This window comes from Emydura macquarii, unplaced genomic scaffold (assembly GCF_026122565.2).
Source record: "Emydura macquarii macquarii isolate MOO-44397 ecotype Brisbane River unplaced genomic scaffold, CSIRO-AGI_Emac_v2 contig_2205, whole genome shotgun sequence".
NCBI lineage: Eukaryota > Metazoa > Chordata > Testudines > Chelidae > Emydura > Emydura macquarii.
In genome coordinates, this window is record NW_027132342.1 from 15,958,007 (window position 1) to 15,973,827 (window position 15,821).

Sequence of the window (15,821 nt, forward strand, 5' to 3'; positions counted from 1 at the left end):
GTTCACAGGGAACACATTGTCAGAGGAGCTGGCACACTGCTTTTCTGCTCCAAACCAGACAGGGAAGAGGATGGGAGAAGGGGCATATATATATAAAAGGGGGATCTTGGTGGATTGGACACACTGAGGAGTGACATTTGAGTTTGAATCAATGCAGTAGCCCCTTTGCATTGTAAAGCCCTCACACATGCCCCATCAGTAATCTCACACTGGTGCAAAATTTTCCACTGCTGATGAAGTGGCTGCATGCCACCCCTTGTCCCATTTTCAATAACACTTTATGGGATGTGATCACAGCTCGTACACACCCAAAGGGCTGGCAACTTTAGACCCCTGCCCCCCAAAGTGTGATACCCTGTCCCCTACCCCTCAACCCAATAAACCTACAACAAGGTATTATATATGTGTGTGTGTGTCACTGCCCCCCCTAGTGGAATAAGATGGACCTGCCTTTCTAGAGGGTAACTGCCCTTTGCTAGCTGAGCCACTGGAGCTGCTCCTTTACATATGGGATGAACTGGATTGTGCATGTCCACACACTCTGCTGCATCTTACTGACCTGGCCACATCGATCCCCTTTTCCCAGACATGTGCCATGTCAGCCATCCAGTTGGGGACAGCCAGGCTTGGAGGCTGGGGGTTACATAAGCAAATCCCATGTGTGTATAGTGTAGGCATACATGTAACCCAGCATTACCACATGTACCATTGTGTATATATTGGAGAGGGTTCTGGGGAGCCTCCTGACCCCTTTATTCCATCCTCTGTAGTGTTGATTGTCTGCTTTAGAGCCAATTCCCCTGGTTGTCACTCTTTACTGACAGTAGCTCAGGGGTTAGAGTGTAAACAGCAGGAGGTAGAAGCATTCCTATACAGGTTCTATAACACCCTTGTGGCTGCAGTATCTGAGTGTTTTCCCAGGATACACTAAGTAATATGACCAATATGTGTCACAGGTGGCACATTGTTTCATGCTCACGCTCTTCCTGTCCCCAGGGCGAGAATTATGTGTGCAGTGAAGGGTTTTGTTTTGGTAGGGTTTTATTTTGGCAGGTTGTTCTTTTTATTATACACACTGCTCTGTGTTTTTATTGGCGAAGGCAGGACAAAGAAAGGCGCCTTGCACTTACAGAGGAAGGGGTGAGGTTTGTGATGGTCCTTAGTTGCTGGGGGAGTTCTTTCCACAATCTCAGAGCAGCCCTCGAGAGAAAGTGCTGTCTCCTGCACAGATGAGCTTTACCCTCACGGTAGAGAGTGTCATTGTGCCAGGTGAACGAGGCTGTCAACCACCATCTTCATCCCTGAATGTGAGGTGAGTTCATCAGAAGATGGAAAGTCCCCTCAAGTCATGGTGGTCCCAGGTCAAAAGGCAGAAAGGGATCCCGACAGGGGCAGAGAAGGAAAGTGAGGTAGGGTTGTATTCACTCTTTTCAGGGTGTAACTTTGATAGAATAGTCATGGCCCGGTCTGCTCACTGTAGAAGAACACGGACTATGTCTCCTTTATTCTGCTATCATGTTACCTTTTTTCCTCCAAGAAAGAGTCCTTTGGTTTAACATTTAACTGAACAGGCATTCACTTAAGAAACGATAAACTACCATGAGTTTTTTTTATTCATTTCTTTATGAGCATATTACATTACTGAGCACACCATTAACTCCATTTAGCCCCCGTTAATAGACAATATGGACATACACTTGCTGCTCGTGTAACAAACTGTGAAGACATTAGATATCAGTAAGGTTGAACTTGCAACTTCCAGGATCCAGAACACAGGCCGTTTGAGCTAACGAAGAACTCCTTTAGGTGTGCGTAAGTAGCAGGCTGTTATAGATGCTGGGGCCTGGCACTAGTAGGAAGACATGAACACACATGCCAACCCAGCGTATTACACTTCTGTGGAGGCAGCATGGCCTATTGGATAGAGCCCTGAATTGGGAATCAGGAAACCTGGGTTCTGTTTTTGGCTCTGTCACTGCTCTGCTGGGTGAGCTTGACCAAATCACTTCACCTCCCCATGCCTCAGTTTCTCCATCTGTAAAATAGGGATGATGATACTTGTTCCTTTGTAAAGTGCTTTGAGGCCTATAGCTTAAAAGTGCTAGACAAGAACTAGGTATTATCATCATGGACCACACACAATTGTTCAAACGTGCAGCTCAGAATGAAAACAGCTTCAGCCTTTGCCCTACTATTGCTAGTCATACAGTGTCTTCCCCATACTGGTATCAGTGATTCCCTAACATATATACACACGTACACATCAGTTCTATAATCTTCACAACAGAATTTGGAGGAAGGTCGCCTGTGAATATGTGACTTGAGAAGGCTGTGGCTGTTGAGTCTGTGACGTTGTGTGCCTCTGGCTTGGTAATGGAGAAAAAAGAAGGTGCCAATTCTGGCTGTAGAACTAATTTTCTAAACATCCTTCCTGGATTTACAATGATCAAATGTCATTATATTTCCAGAAAAATTCAATTCTCACTAAGCAACTGAGAAGCCGTTTCCGTGTAATGTTATAATTACTTCTAAATTACTCTCTGCTCCCTGCCAGAGCTGCACTACACCCTGCAAACCACCCATTTTGACAGAGTGCTTGGCTATTGCCACTTTTATGGTGGCTTCCCCTTTTTCCTGTAGGGAATGGTGATGGAAGTTCAAAATACAATGCCCCTCCTTCACCATTCCTGGTACTCAAAGCCTGATTGGCTGACAGACCCTTCCAGTCTCCAATCAGATCACAACATTTCTTAGGCGTGGTCTGAGGGAGGGGTTGCTTTGAGTGGTCACCCTCCGAATGTGTCTTCCATTTAAAGGGGTACAGCCTAATTTGACCCCCGCAACAGAGGGAGGTTGGTTGATCTGTTTAAGAAAAAGTGATCCAAATCATGAAGCACTGGGAGAGTCTAGATTCTCTGGCGCACAGCACCTCTTCTCTCCCATAGCACCCTCCCAAAGGGATCAGGCAGATTAACGCTGCAATCTGGTTCTCCTGGGGGTTCTTAGGAGCTGAGCTTGAAGTAGGCTTCAACTGTAGGGAAGGCAAATAGAGGGTGTGTCAGAGCAGGGAGACAGACCAGCCAGAGCTCTCTCTGTTATGGGGCTGGTGGGAGGGTGCAGGTGGAGGGAAATTAATGCCATCCTGGTACTTACTTGCATACTCCTGGGGGGTCATGGGCTGCTCAATGACCCGATTGAAGGCCGCGATCCAGTCCTGCTGGTCACTCTCTGTCTCGCAGGTGAAGAGATACTCCCGGTCGGGAGTGACTATGGTGAGGCCGTACTGCCAAGAGAAGCTGCCCTGAGTCCCTGGTGGCAGCCCTTGCTTGACACGGTATCCATGCTCCCTACTGCCCACGAACACCTCGCCTTTAGCAAATGCATCCTACGCAGCAGGAGGGAAAGGCAGATCTGTCATGGGGAGGGATTTGCAGGCATCCGGACAGACATAGTCCCAGCAACACCTGAGCTAGGGAAGTTTGAGAGACGGGGCAGAGCAGGTGAGTGCAGAAGGTCTAAGGAGAGGCGACAACAAAGGAGATAAAGTGACTGGCAGTTCAGACACCAGGTGAGTTATACTCAGAGGAAGCAACTAAGAGGGGATGGGATTTGGGAAAGTGGGGGCTAAGCAGTGATCTCTAGAACAAAAGACCAAAGAAAATAGGAGGAACTGGAGGCTTTGGAAGGGCATTAAGGGGGTTACGCAGAGGGTGGCTGGATAAGAAGGGTCTCCTGTCCCTCTTTCCTGCTCTCTTGAGCTAGCATCACTTCCACCATATCTCCATTATAACCTGCTTCCCATTGCTTGCAGGACTGTAGCAGGCACAGGAATTGGGCTGAGGGGAGTGGAACGCCTGGGTGGTGGGGAAGGGATGTGTGTGGACAGGGGAGGCCAGGCGTCTCTTGATGGACATTTGGGGAGTTGTCTTGCCTTCTCCCCAGCAGCGAAAGGGACCCTCTGGCTGTTCCTTGCCCCAAAGCCCCGCACGATCCATAGAACTGAATGCAGCCCAAGCTCTTGACATACCAGTGGATCCTTGAAATACATGAGTCTGCGGTGATCCAGTGTGAACCAGCGCTTCTTGAATGCCTCTCTCTGCTGTAGAGGTGAAGAGGGGACATTTATAGGAGGAGAGTGCCCTCTGCGGGGGAGAGAGGGGAATTGCTACTGCATTTCATTCAAATCCTGGGCTTCATCTAGTTCTAGATACACAAACTGGGATCAAAATCCCTCCCCTGGAGGGAGCCCATTTCTGCCGAGGTGAGAAGGGCGTTCAGTAAGGATTTTCTTTCAGTGCTGACTTTCTCCACTAGCATACAGACTTCTCACCCAGGTGAGCTTAGGTGACAGGGAAGTTCAGTCTCCAAGGTCCATCTAGGGACACATGAACACACGTACACACACTTGATGAACCTACTCTTGTGGGATGAGTGAGGAATTCAGCCTCCATATTCATCTAATTTTGCAACTCCTCATTGCCACCCTTACTGCTCCCTGATGACACCCTAGCTCTGCCCTGGCTGATGCATGGAGCACCATTGCCATGGGTCTTTGAGAAGTCTGGGGATATGAAGACAAACATGAGAACTCTCTGAAATGAAGGAGAGTGGGTCAAGAACCCTAGTGTCTCTGTGGCATCTCCCCTTCAGTTAGATTCCTTGTGCCATCCCATCTTACCTTGGGGCCAGTCTTCTCCATGTATCCCTCCTTCAGGAAATTCTGCATCAGTCGGCTTTTGATCTGCATGAAAGGAGAATGGTATATCCCTGCACACTTTTCACTTTAGCCGGTTCTTCTTGCTCACTCCCTCTCTCTCAGCCTGTCTTCAGCTCTCCAACTACTCTATCTCCCTCTCTTCTCCATCCTTCTTCTTGTTCCTCTCTCCATTGCTGATTTAAATCCCCTTTTACGTTCCATCTGCTAATGTCACATGACCTGCTTTGTCAAGGGCGAGGGCTGTCTCAGGGGGGTGTGTTAGAGAGTAGCTCTTCGCTGCCCATCTCGGGCCTCTCTAACCGGTGACCGCAGCACTTTTAGTGTGCCAAGCCACAATGCTGAGTCCTTCCCCTGGTGGTCTCTGAGAGAACAGATACGTTTCTCTAGCTGGGTGGGGTTCGATACCCGCAGGAGGCTGGTTATTACTCTCAGGTGGGCTCTTACCTCATTATCACTGGCAACAGGAAAGGCCACCTTCAGGTAATGAGCCTGCATAGCACGTATGGCATTGAACCAGTCCACTATTTCCTGGGGAGGGAAACAACACAGGAGAGAGAGCTTCAGAGTAACCAGTGCTGAACTGCCCAACCCATCGCTCCAGACAACTCCTTGGGAAGGTCTGTGAGCTCCTCCTATGGCCCACACTCTCACAGTGTTCCTCAGTTTCCTCCCAAAAGCCTGTATACCAATTCCTACATTGGCTCCCAGATTATACCTTAGAGCAACTCATCTCCCAGCCAGTACTCCTGCCCCTTTCGTTACAGGGGCATCCCCGCCACCCACACACACACACACACAGGCAGCTCTCCCACAACATTTAGTACAGGGGTTCTGCCGGCATTTTCCTAGACCATCCCCTCCAGCGCCTGCTGTGGCTGAAGGCTGGAACTGCTGCCTAGTGCTAGGATGGGCCCCTGTACCTTTCCGTCCTTGTGGTAGAGGAAGATATTGCGGGTCTTGTTGTCCTTGAGGTAGGTGATCTGCAGGCCATTGGGGTTCCTGATCTTCACTGGCTGGAATGTGGCGTTGATCGTGTCAATTTTAATACTTATTTTGGGCTCTTTTGCCTGAGAAAGGAAATGGAATCGGTGAGATCTCACCCTGCAGGCTGCCCTGCAGATACAGATGGGAAAGAAACCATTGGCTAGAAACTGAGGTGCACTGACAGGGCAAGGGGAGAGGAGTCCTCAGGACAGAGAGTGCAAAGGCTTTCCTAGCACCAGGAGGGGGAGTGCTCCAGTGATTTGGGTGCACTGACTGTGAAGGGAAGAGTATGGGGTGAAGAGTAATGTCTCCATGTACTATGAAAGGGCTCTCTCTCCAGGTTGGGCTGTGCTGGCAGCGCTGAGGGAGAATCTGACTAGGAATATAGAGAATGGCAATGATCTCCCTTTCACTAGGAAGGGGTGCTGTGTCTCAGGGTGGGGTGCACTGATGGGAGAGACATCTTCAAGACTGTGTGCGGAGAATAGAAATGTCTCCCTGACACCAGCACGGGGCATTCTCCCCAGGTTGGGGGTGCACTGAGAGGCAGGTGCTGGCTGCCCTCCAAATAGGCCATACTCACGTCCTGTTTGGTGAAGTACTTGAGACACCCTTCTCTCTCAGACAGCAGAAACTTGCGGGGTAAGAACTGCCCATTATCCCGGCCCCGTTTCCATAGGATCCCTTCCTTCAGCCCTAGAAACAGAGAGGCCAGTCTGAGAAGGTACCCATTGGGCACAGTGGGCACTAGAGAGCTGCAGCCAGCCAGCGTTTCCAGACTGCGTGTGTGTCCTCCCCCAGGGACGGAGCGCCATGCGGCATATCTCTGCCACCTCTCCAGTGGAAAGCTCTGTCTGGGGGAATGGAGCCCTGCGCCAGGCTCGCTTGTGACTGGCTACAGAGGGAAGAGAGAGAGAATGTGTGAGGGGAAGGACATAAGAACATAAGAACGACCATACTGGGTCAGATCAATGGTCCGTCTAGCCCAGTATCCTGTCTTCCGACAGTGGCCAATGCCAGGGGCTTCAGAGGGAATTAACAGAACAGGCAATCATCAAATGATTCATCCCATCAGCCATTCCCAGCCTCTGGCAAACAGCAATTCCTGCCTATCCTGGCAAATAGTCATGGATGGACTTATCCTCCATGAACTTATCTAGTTCTTTTTTGAACCCCCTTATAATCTTGGCCTTCACAACATCTTCTGGCAAGGAGTACCACAGGTTGACTATGCATTGAGTGAAGAAATACTTCCTTTAGTTCATTTTAAACCTGCTGCCTATTAATTTCATTTGGTGACCCCTAGCTTTTATGTTATGAGAAGTCATAAACAACACTTCTTTTTTACTTTCTCCTCAGCAGTCATGATTTTGTAGACCTCTATCATCTCCCCCTTTAGTCGTCTCTTTTCTAAGCTGAAAAGTCCCAGTCTTCTTAAACTCTCCTCATATGGAAGCTTTTACACACCCCTAATCATTTCAGTTGCCCTTTTCTGTACCTTTTCCAATTCCAGTATATCTTTTTTGAGATGGGGCGACCAGATCTGCAGGCAGTATTCAAGATGTGGGTATACCATGGATTTATAAAGAGGCAATATGGTATTTTCTGTCTTATTATCTAATCGTAACCTCTCCCTGGGTAGGGCTCCCCAGTTGCAGGCACCTCCACCTAGCAATGAAGCAGATGTTCACTAAAGCATTCCCCTCGCTCCTCTTCACCTCCTGGGAGCCTGGCTAGGTGTGTGAGAGAGCTCGCTCTCTGCATGTACGCCTCCGCCTCCCAGCCCGCCACACGTAGGCACTTGGCACTGACCCAGAACCCTGCCTGCTTCATTCGGTATGCCCTCAGGTGCAGGAGTTTGTTTTGCTGCACTGACAGGAGAACTTCAGATATGACCACTGTGGTCTTTGGAAGTGGGGTGGAGGAAGACAGTGATTCCTTAGCATGGGGCCCTGGCTAGATCAGCACTGTGAACTCCATCACGTTGGTGCCCCATCAGTGCCAGCTGGGACACTAGTTTTGTAAGCTTCCATGTGGCAGCGCCCAGCCAAGATGGCAGCACCATTAGCTTCCTCAAAATAATGCCCTGTAAGTACAGTAATGCCGACAGGGCCAGCGGAGATGTCAGTGCTGTGAGCTTTCTCATGACAGTGTCCAGTCAGCACCCAGCCTGGGCTGGGGCAGTATAAATTGAGGGATAAATCCATGCCGTGCTCTTACCATTGGAATACGGCAACTGTCTCCCTGGCTCTGTGAATTCCTTGCGTTCGTACTTGGCCCTTATCCATTGCTCCCTCAGGGCTCTGTGGGGTGACACAATGTGGGGCTTAGTGACAGACCAAAGGATCCAGGAAGTGACAACCCTCTCTTAAGTAATAACTCTTACTGGCAGTCGGCGTGGGTTGGCTGGTAATAGTAAATGGGGATATGAGCCTCATACATGGCTTTAGCCACTGCGTTCCCATGCTGCTCCAGGAACTGCAAAATAAGACAAGAGAGTCAGCGCCTTCTCTTTGATGCAAATGCCATTGTGGGCCTTCCTCACCCCACTCACATAGTGCATAGCTATTGAATGAGCTTTAAGCAGACCTCCTTTCCCATCCACTGAAATGTCCCTGGAAGAGTGACTGCAGAAGGGTGGGTTTCTATCGAGTCTGAAAAGGCCTTGTCTGTGTTAAAGTGTTACCTCGATTGTACTTAACCCAATATAATTATCTCGAAAGTGGTTACCGTGGGAGCAATGCACATCCATTCAGCACGTGTACATGCGTTTAGTGGTCTTGCTGTTACATCCCGTGTGCACACTAATGCTGCATTTGATTGTGTCAGCAGCAAAGCCTTTTGAGAACATATCCCAGAGTTCCCAGCTCCTCTCCAAAGAGTGGTGCAATATGGATGATTTTGCATGGCCTCCAGGGAGACCTGATGAGTGCCCAGGGGAACTGTGGGTAGAGAAGTCGAGCTCCCATAGATCCCATTGTCCGCTGGGATCCAGCACTATTTGGAAGCTTTTCCCAGAGCGTGGAGTCTTCCAGTTGGAGGTGGAAGGGAGACCATGCTAGGACTTTTGAATCCTGCATGAGATCTAGCACCTGGTCTCCATGGTGCTGTTTGGGGGGAATCGGTTCTGTGCAGCAAAGGGGACCCTAGGTCTTGGCAGGGTATGTTTCAAACAGACTTCCACCCTAGTCAAAATAACATGACACAGGAATAACGCAGAGCCATGGCCTTCACTCTCTCCACCAAAGGGCAAGTTCATCCTCCATCAAGTTGGGGGAGGGATGGGATAGGGGGAATCTCCCCTGGAATATTAAAAACCCAATTACTAGCAAAGAGTATAGTTACGAAATCAAAGGGAATGTCCAACAGCATGAGTCACAAGGCCTGATCATGTGGTTTCGATTTCCTAGGACCCAAGAAACTGAGTGCTATAAACCAAGAACCCAGACTCAAGTTGCACTGCAGCAGAGATGCAGGTAAGAAGATTCTCACCTGCACCTGGGCCTCATCCCAGTGGTCCATCCTCAGTGATTTGACTTTACTGATGTCAGGGATATTGCGGTGGATCCCTGAGCAGCTCAGGCAGATAAAGACACCCAAAGTATAAGATGCCCAGTCAGGATCTGAGGGTAAATGAAAAGGGATCAGTGGCAGGTTCTCAAGACAGATATGCCATGACTGAGAAATGTGCTGGCAAGGCTCCCAGGGAAACAGATGCAGAGGGCTTCAATTTCACATGAGCTGAGTTAGTCAGTCACCTGCTGGGGAATAGACACCAGCTAATAATATGCATCATCATTATTTCATCCTTCCCCCTGCTCCAAGCAGTAGGATAATGATCTTATATTTATATTTTGCATTTTATTTTGAAGGATCCCAAAACACTTTACAGACTCTCTCTCTCGCCCCCTGAGAATCACTCACCCAATACAGAAATGCAGCCACCTCTGGGTGGAATAGGGCAGCTATTTAACAATGCACAGCAACATACAACACAACACTGTTCAACACAGGAAGTGAAGAACAATACTGAATCCAATTGAAACTAGTAGGAATTAGAAAGGTAAAATGTGATTAATTGCCAAAAATTGAATTTTGGGCTAACACTCTCATTTGCTGAAAGTACCATGGGGTCTTTTAATGTCACTCCAGGATTAGGACCTTGGATTTCTAGGCACTTCTAGTAGAACAACATGATTGGTTCACTGCTGGCTCAGAGGAGAGGATGCCCTGTTGAATTCTGCAACATCTGCGATTTCTTCAGAAGCTTTTCTGTCAAGTCTTGACTGGGCCTGACCCCGAATCATTTCTCAGCTCTGACATGACAACAGCCCACGGTGGTGTGGCTGCACAGTCTCCCCATCTCACTGCACTTCAAGCTGTGGGATGTCCCTGTTGTTCCTTCACTGCACACAGTTGGATCTCTCCTATCCAGGTACCATCTCCACACAGAAAACAAGTCCCTGTGGCCTGCACCTAGAGTCCAGGTAGGCCAGTGACTCTCCCACCATAACTCTTCCCCAAGGAGAAACTCCTCCAGACAACTCATGCCAAACCATCACAACCTACCTGACACAATGCTGCCTCTAGGCTAGACACTGTTTCCAACACCCACTCCTCAGCTTCGTCCCCAAAGCTGGCTACTGCGGCTGCCCCTCCTATGAAACTTTCTTCCCAACACCAAGCCCCAATTTGGACTCATCTCTGCTACCTGTCTCTTCTCTCCACTGCAGCCTCTCCCCCCACCTATATTACTGAGCCTCCAGAGACTCACCTGGCTTCCCACAGTCTGCACACAAGACATTCTCAGCTCTTCTCCACACTTCCCTTAGGGCTTTCATATTCTTGTCATCCTTTCCAGCCATTGTATCCAATAGCTGCCCTTGGGCAGGCCACTCACCCAAGGGAGAAGGGTCCAGGAAAAGACTTTTGGGGCGGAGGGGTGGGAGGGAATCAGTAGGGTTAATAAAACCGGACAGCGAGCCCCATTGGGTTGACAGAGAACAGCAAAGGGAAAGCAGACAGGCTGAGGAGGAGACCAACTCTGTGGGCGTGAACTGAAGGGAAGTGCAGCAATTAACCACAGAACTGGTTTTTCCGCATTTCTGCTGGTACAAGGACAGGAGGCCCCAGGAAAAGAACATAAGCAGCAGGCAAGTCACTAAAAGCAGCATGGCCATGGCTCAGAGGCGACATGCCATGTCAGGACTAATGGCCACCTGGCCGTTTTATAATTAATAATTTGCCACGTTCATCAGAAGATCTTAAAGTGCTTTATAAGCATTTATGAAGTCTTGCAAACTCCCTGCAAAGTAGATATTATCTCCATTTTACAGATGGGGAGGGTGAGGCAGAGAGAGGTTAAGAGGTCACACAATAAGTCAGTGGCAAAGTTGGGTGTCCTAACGCCCACTCCCCTGCTATTACCACTAGATCGCATATTTCAAGAGGTCCTGCAGCTTGTTTCTTGAGGCGTATTGACGTGGCTGAAAACAACCACAGCACACACCCTGTAACTGACAGAGCAGCCTGTGTCCTGGTCCCACCAACATGGACTAAACTGCAGCTCCTTTAAAGGAAGTCTGGAGATTTGTCGTACGGACTGAAGGGGGAGAAGTGGTAAGAACTTGTGACCTGATCTGTGGCTATGAGTGTGTGAGTGAGAGACAGCTAGTTCATGTGACCCGATCTCTGTGGAGGACAGAAGAGAGTAGGGTGACTGGATGTCCTGATTTTATAGGGATAGTCCCGATATTCAGGGCTTTTTCTTAGGTGAGTGCCTATTACTCCCCACTTCCTGTCCCGATTTTTCACACTTGCTCTCTGGTCACCCTAAAAGAGAGGGACATGGGACCTGACTGCCAGAGGGGATCGTAAGCTGTTATAACATCTGGCGTGTTACCCCAGGGCTAGCTGGGACCCTGCCTTGCACAGCAGCAGCCGCTTTTAAACACTACGGTAGTAGAAAGTGAACTTTAGAGGCACCTGAGCTTAAGGCACCACGCTCAGGAGAAAGTCCCACCCCTGCCTGAACCTGATTGGGAGGGAGAGGCTCCAAACAGGAGCCTGGAACGTTGGAGTCCAAGGGTTCCGCAAGGTTCTGCGGCAGTTGAGGTTTGGCAATTGGCCTTCAGCCCCACCCCCAGCCTGAGGAAGCTGACTGGAGGAGAGGCAAGAGTGACAGAGCAGTTCAGCCAATGGGGCTTTGAGGTGGGGAGGCGAGGGCTGAGGGGAATGGCGCGATCTCCTGGGACGATTGCTTTCCGTGTTCCCACTGTAGCTGTGCTTTGGGCACATGAGGGCAGCACATTCTGCCGGGGCTGTGTATACACCCTGCCTGTGTCCCCACGCCCCTGAGAGCATAAACATTGGTGATGACCCAACAACCACTCAGTTCCTTCAAACCTCTGCAGGCAGTGAGTCGACACTGACGGGGCCTGCCACTTCCTTGCTGATCCTTTCTTTTCCCTCGGGAGAATTTGCTCTTTTTCTGTATGCAGATGTTCATTTTAAATGGAGTTAGGGTTAGAGGCTGTGTTAGATTCCTGATCCACTGGACACTTAATGTCCCCCTTAGCCTCCATCAAGCATTCCCAATGCTGATGTGCACCCTCTTGCAATCACCAAAGCCAAGACAACTGGCTTCAACCCATGTCTTTTGTTTGGTAGTTTAATGTCCATCACAGATGACCTCATGAGATCCCTCTTCTGTTTAGGAAAAGGGCACATTCCAGGCCGGTGCCCAATTTGTAAATCCTTTAGTATTCAGACTGTTAAGCCCTAGATACCCTCCTCAATTACATCTTTTACAGAGCATCATGAAGGCAACATCCTCAAGGGCAGAAATGCCAGAGAAGGCCACACTGAGATCTCCGTCTCACTTGGTTGAACCAAGATGCAGGACCAGTGGCTCCCTAATGGGCAGAGACACAGACCCACAGACCCAAGCCCTTGGTATCCATACCACAGATATGGTGAGGTCATCCTTTCAGAGCCCATCAACCTCACTGTCCTCTTCTCCAAATTCTAGTGCCAAAAGCAATAAGGAATCAGCTCCTTCTACAAGCGCTGCCTCTATCTCTGTGTCCAGCTCTTGAAGCTGGCCCAAAGACTGCTTCCCAGTATGAGGGTTCTCCCTCACTGGTGAGGAAGAAAATGTAAAGGAGCCATTGGACATATTACTCTTTCCAGTGCCCTAGTCATACATCAGCCATGGCCTTTGGAGCAGCCCATCCCTCTGCCTCAGTGGCAAGTACTTTGGCCCCTTCTATCTTGGCTACTTCAGCATCAGGAACCTCTGCATTGTCTGTGGCATCTGTGTCTTCCTGGGACCTTTCAGCACTGAGGAGATCCACACCTCGCCTCAGCTTGGCTCTTACTACTATCTCCTCAGTACCAAATAAGGAAGCCGCCCTCACTTGCCCCTTTCAATTGTCCCTGACATGCTATCTAAGTGCAGCAGGTTTTTGGAGCGAGAGTACCCCAAAGTTAATCTCCCTGTTGTCAGGAACAGAACCAAGGTCTCTCAGTTCCAGCATCATCATTTTGGTGAGGCTTCTTCTACCCCTTGGTTGCCTCCTGCTTCCTGGGTTCCTCCTGGTATCACCTCTATAGCCTTATGGCTCAGTGATATCAAAGTTTTTCTGGGCCATGTGGACACCATTGCCTGTACATGAAAAGTGTTGAACATCCAAGAAGGCAGAAAAGAGGACAAGGGTGGTTGCACTTTCTTCTCCCATGAGAGCTCCAAAGCATCCCTTTCAGAAGACCACCTTTCAGTTTTGCTCCAAAGAATAGAAGGATGAAAAGATTGATGTTTATCCTGCCACAGGACCTCCTTATCTCTTCTATTCATCCCCAGATATCACTGTGGCTCCTTGAGCAACTTCTCCTCTAGACCTGGAGCTGGCAGCTGAGCAGAAAAAGTCTCACAGTTTGTGCCACATATTGCAGACCCTAGTAAGGTAGCTAGTTCAATAAATGAGGGCATCCTAGAGCCCTCAAAGTATCTGTGGCTCACACCAGTTTCCCTTCCTGCAAAAGAAAGTTCCCTGAAAGGGGTTTGAATTCATTTGCAACCACTTAACCCGCAAGATCTTTGATAGTTTTGATAGTGCAAGAAAGAAACCAACAATCTGATCCTCCTTGCTCAACACCTAGGGAGAGAGATCCAAAGAGGTTAGATCTTCTGTGGGAAAAGACATACTCCTCAGCCACTTTCCAGATGAGGATAGCCAGGTACCAGGTAGTGTTAGCTAAGTATTACTTCTTCACCTGGAATAAACAATCTCACCAGGATCAACTTCCTGAGGCTGTTAAGAAGGAAACTAAAGCAGAGATAACAGAGGGTCAACAAGTGACAAAACATTCTCTGCAAGCAGTTTTCGATGCAGATGATAGCAGCTAGAGCTCCATGATGATGCATTGATCTTCCTTGCTTCAGTTTCCCTAAGAGGTCCGAAGAACCATAGAATACCTCCCTTTTGAAGGGCCCTGTAAGATAAGTATAAAATTAAAGAATTAAAGTTAGCTTAAGTTTTGTTAAGGAAATATATATGTGTGTTGTAAAGAAAGACCCTGAGTAAAAAGTAGAAGGAAGGCCTTGGAAATAATGAGTTATAAGGCCAAAAGAAATAAAGTAGGAAGGATGTCTGATTCAAAGAATAATAAGATAAGGAAAGTTTATTAAAAGAAGGCCTTTGACCTATAGGGGTGACTGCAGGTGGTTTTAAATTACACAGAGAATCTGCCCTAAAATCATAGAATCATAGAATATTAGAGTTGGAAGGGACCTCAGGAGGTCATCTAGTCCAACCCCCTGCTCAAAGCAGGACTAACCTCAGCTATATCATCCCAACCAGGGCTTTGTCAAGCCTCACCTTAAAAACCTCTAAGGATGGAGATTCCACCACCTCCCTAGGTAACCCATTCCAGTGCTTCACCACCCTCCTAGTAAAAAACTTTTTCCTAATGTCCAACTTAGACCTCCCGCCCTGCAACTTGAGACCGTTGCTCCTTGTTCGGTCATCTGCCACCACCGAGAACAGCTAGCCCCATCCTCCCTGGAACCCCCTTTCAGGTAGTTAAAGGCCACTATCAAATCCCCCCTCACTCTTCTCTTTTGCAGACTAAACAAGCCCAGTTCCCTCAGCCTCTCCTCATAAGTCCTATGCTCCAGCCCCCTAATCATTTTGGTTGCCCTCCGCTGCACTCTCTCCAACTTGTCCACATCCTTTTTGTAGTGGGGGGCCCAAAACTGGACACAATATTCTAAATGCGGCCTCACCAATGCCGAATAGAGGGGAATAATCACTTCCTGTGACCTGCTGGCAATGCCCCTCCTAATGCAGCCCAATATGCCATTAGCCTTCTTGACAACCAGGGCACACTGCTGACTCATATCCAGCTTTTTATCCACCGTAACCCCCAGGTCCTTTTCTGCAGAGCTGCTGCCCAGCTCGTCGGTCCCCAGTCTATAGCTGTGCATGGGATTCTTCCTTCCTAAGTGGAGGACTCTGCACTTGTCCTTGTTGAACCTCATTAGATTTCTTTTGGCCCAATCCTCCAGTTTGTTTAGGTCACTCTGTATCCTATCCCTACCCTCCAGGATATCTACCACTCCCCCCAGCTTAGTGTCGTCCGCAAACTTGCTGAGGGTGCAATCTACCCCATCCTCCAGATCATTAATAAAGATGTTGAACAAAACCGGCCCCAGGACCGACCCCTGGGGCACTCCGCTTGTGACCGGTTGCCAGCTAGACATGGAGCCATTGATCACTACTCGTTGAGCCCTATGCTCTAGCCAGTTCTCTATCCATTTTATAGTCCATTCATCCAACCCATACTTCTTTAACTTGCTGATAAGAATACTGTGTGAGACAGTATCAAAAGCTTTGCTAAAGTCAAGGTATATCACATCCACCGCCTTCCCTACATCCACAGAGCCAGTCACCTCATCATAGAAAGCAATCAGGTTGGTCAGGCATGACTTTCCCTTAGTGAATCCATGTTGACTGTTCCTGATCACCTTCCTCTCCTCCAAGTGCCTTAAAATGGATTCCTTAAGGACCTGCTCCATGATTTTTCCAGGGATTGAGGTGAGGCTGACAGGTCTGTAGTT

At 48.8% G+C, this 15,821-nt stretch overlaps 1 protein-coding gene across 3 annotated transcripts; it reads right to left on the reverse strand.

Annotated features, from left to right (window-relative positions):
- Positions 1-1,624: 1,624 nt before the first annotated feature.
- Positions 1,625-10,681, reverse strand: LOC137160457 (arf-GAP with dual PH domain-containing protein 1-like). 3 transcript variants are annotated; one of them, XM_067559017.1, is made up of 11 exons: positions 10,476-10,681; positions 9,194-9,324; positions 8,088-8,179; positions 7,922-8,004; positions 6,285-6,397; positions 5,638-5,784; positions 5,162-5,245; positions 4,679-4,741; positions 4,028-4,099; positions 3,154-3,385; positions 1,625-2,862 (listed from the first exon to the last, which is right to left on the reverse strand). In XM_067559017.1, exons 1-11 carry the CDS (start codon positions 10,564-10,566, stop codon positions 2,534-2,536), a joined length of 1,437 nt encoding a protein of 478 aa, XP_067415118.1. In that variant the 5' UTR covers positions 10,567-10,681; the 3' UTR covers positions 1,625-2,533. The 3 variants fall into 3 exon arrangements, with proteins under 3 accessions (XP_067415118.1, XP_067415116.1, XP_067415117.1); XM_067559015.1 differs by having other exon boundaries at positions 2,734-3,031; XM_067559016.1 differs by lacking the exon at positions 1,625-2,862 and having other exon boundaries at positions 3,227-3,385; positions 4,028-4,142.
- Between the last annotated feature and the right edge of the window lie 5,140 nt (positions 10,682-15,821).

Bases quoted from the DNA above. Each gene is read 5' to 3' on its own strand.
- LOC137160457 (XM_067559017.1), bottom strand. From the start codon at position 10,566: ATGGCTGGAAAGGATGACAAGAATATGAAAGCCCTAAGGGAAGTGTGG. The intron at 8,005-8,087 runs GTAAGAGTTATT...GTCACCCCACAG, and splicing joins CCAACCCACGCCGACTGCCA to AGCCCTGAGGGAGCAATGGA. The intron at 6,398-7,921 runs GTAAGAGCACGG...CTCTGTTTCTAG, and splicing joins ACAGTTGCCGTATTCCAATG to GGCTGAAGGAAGGGATCCTA.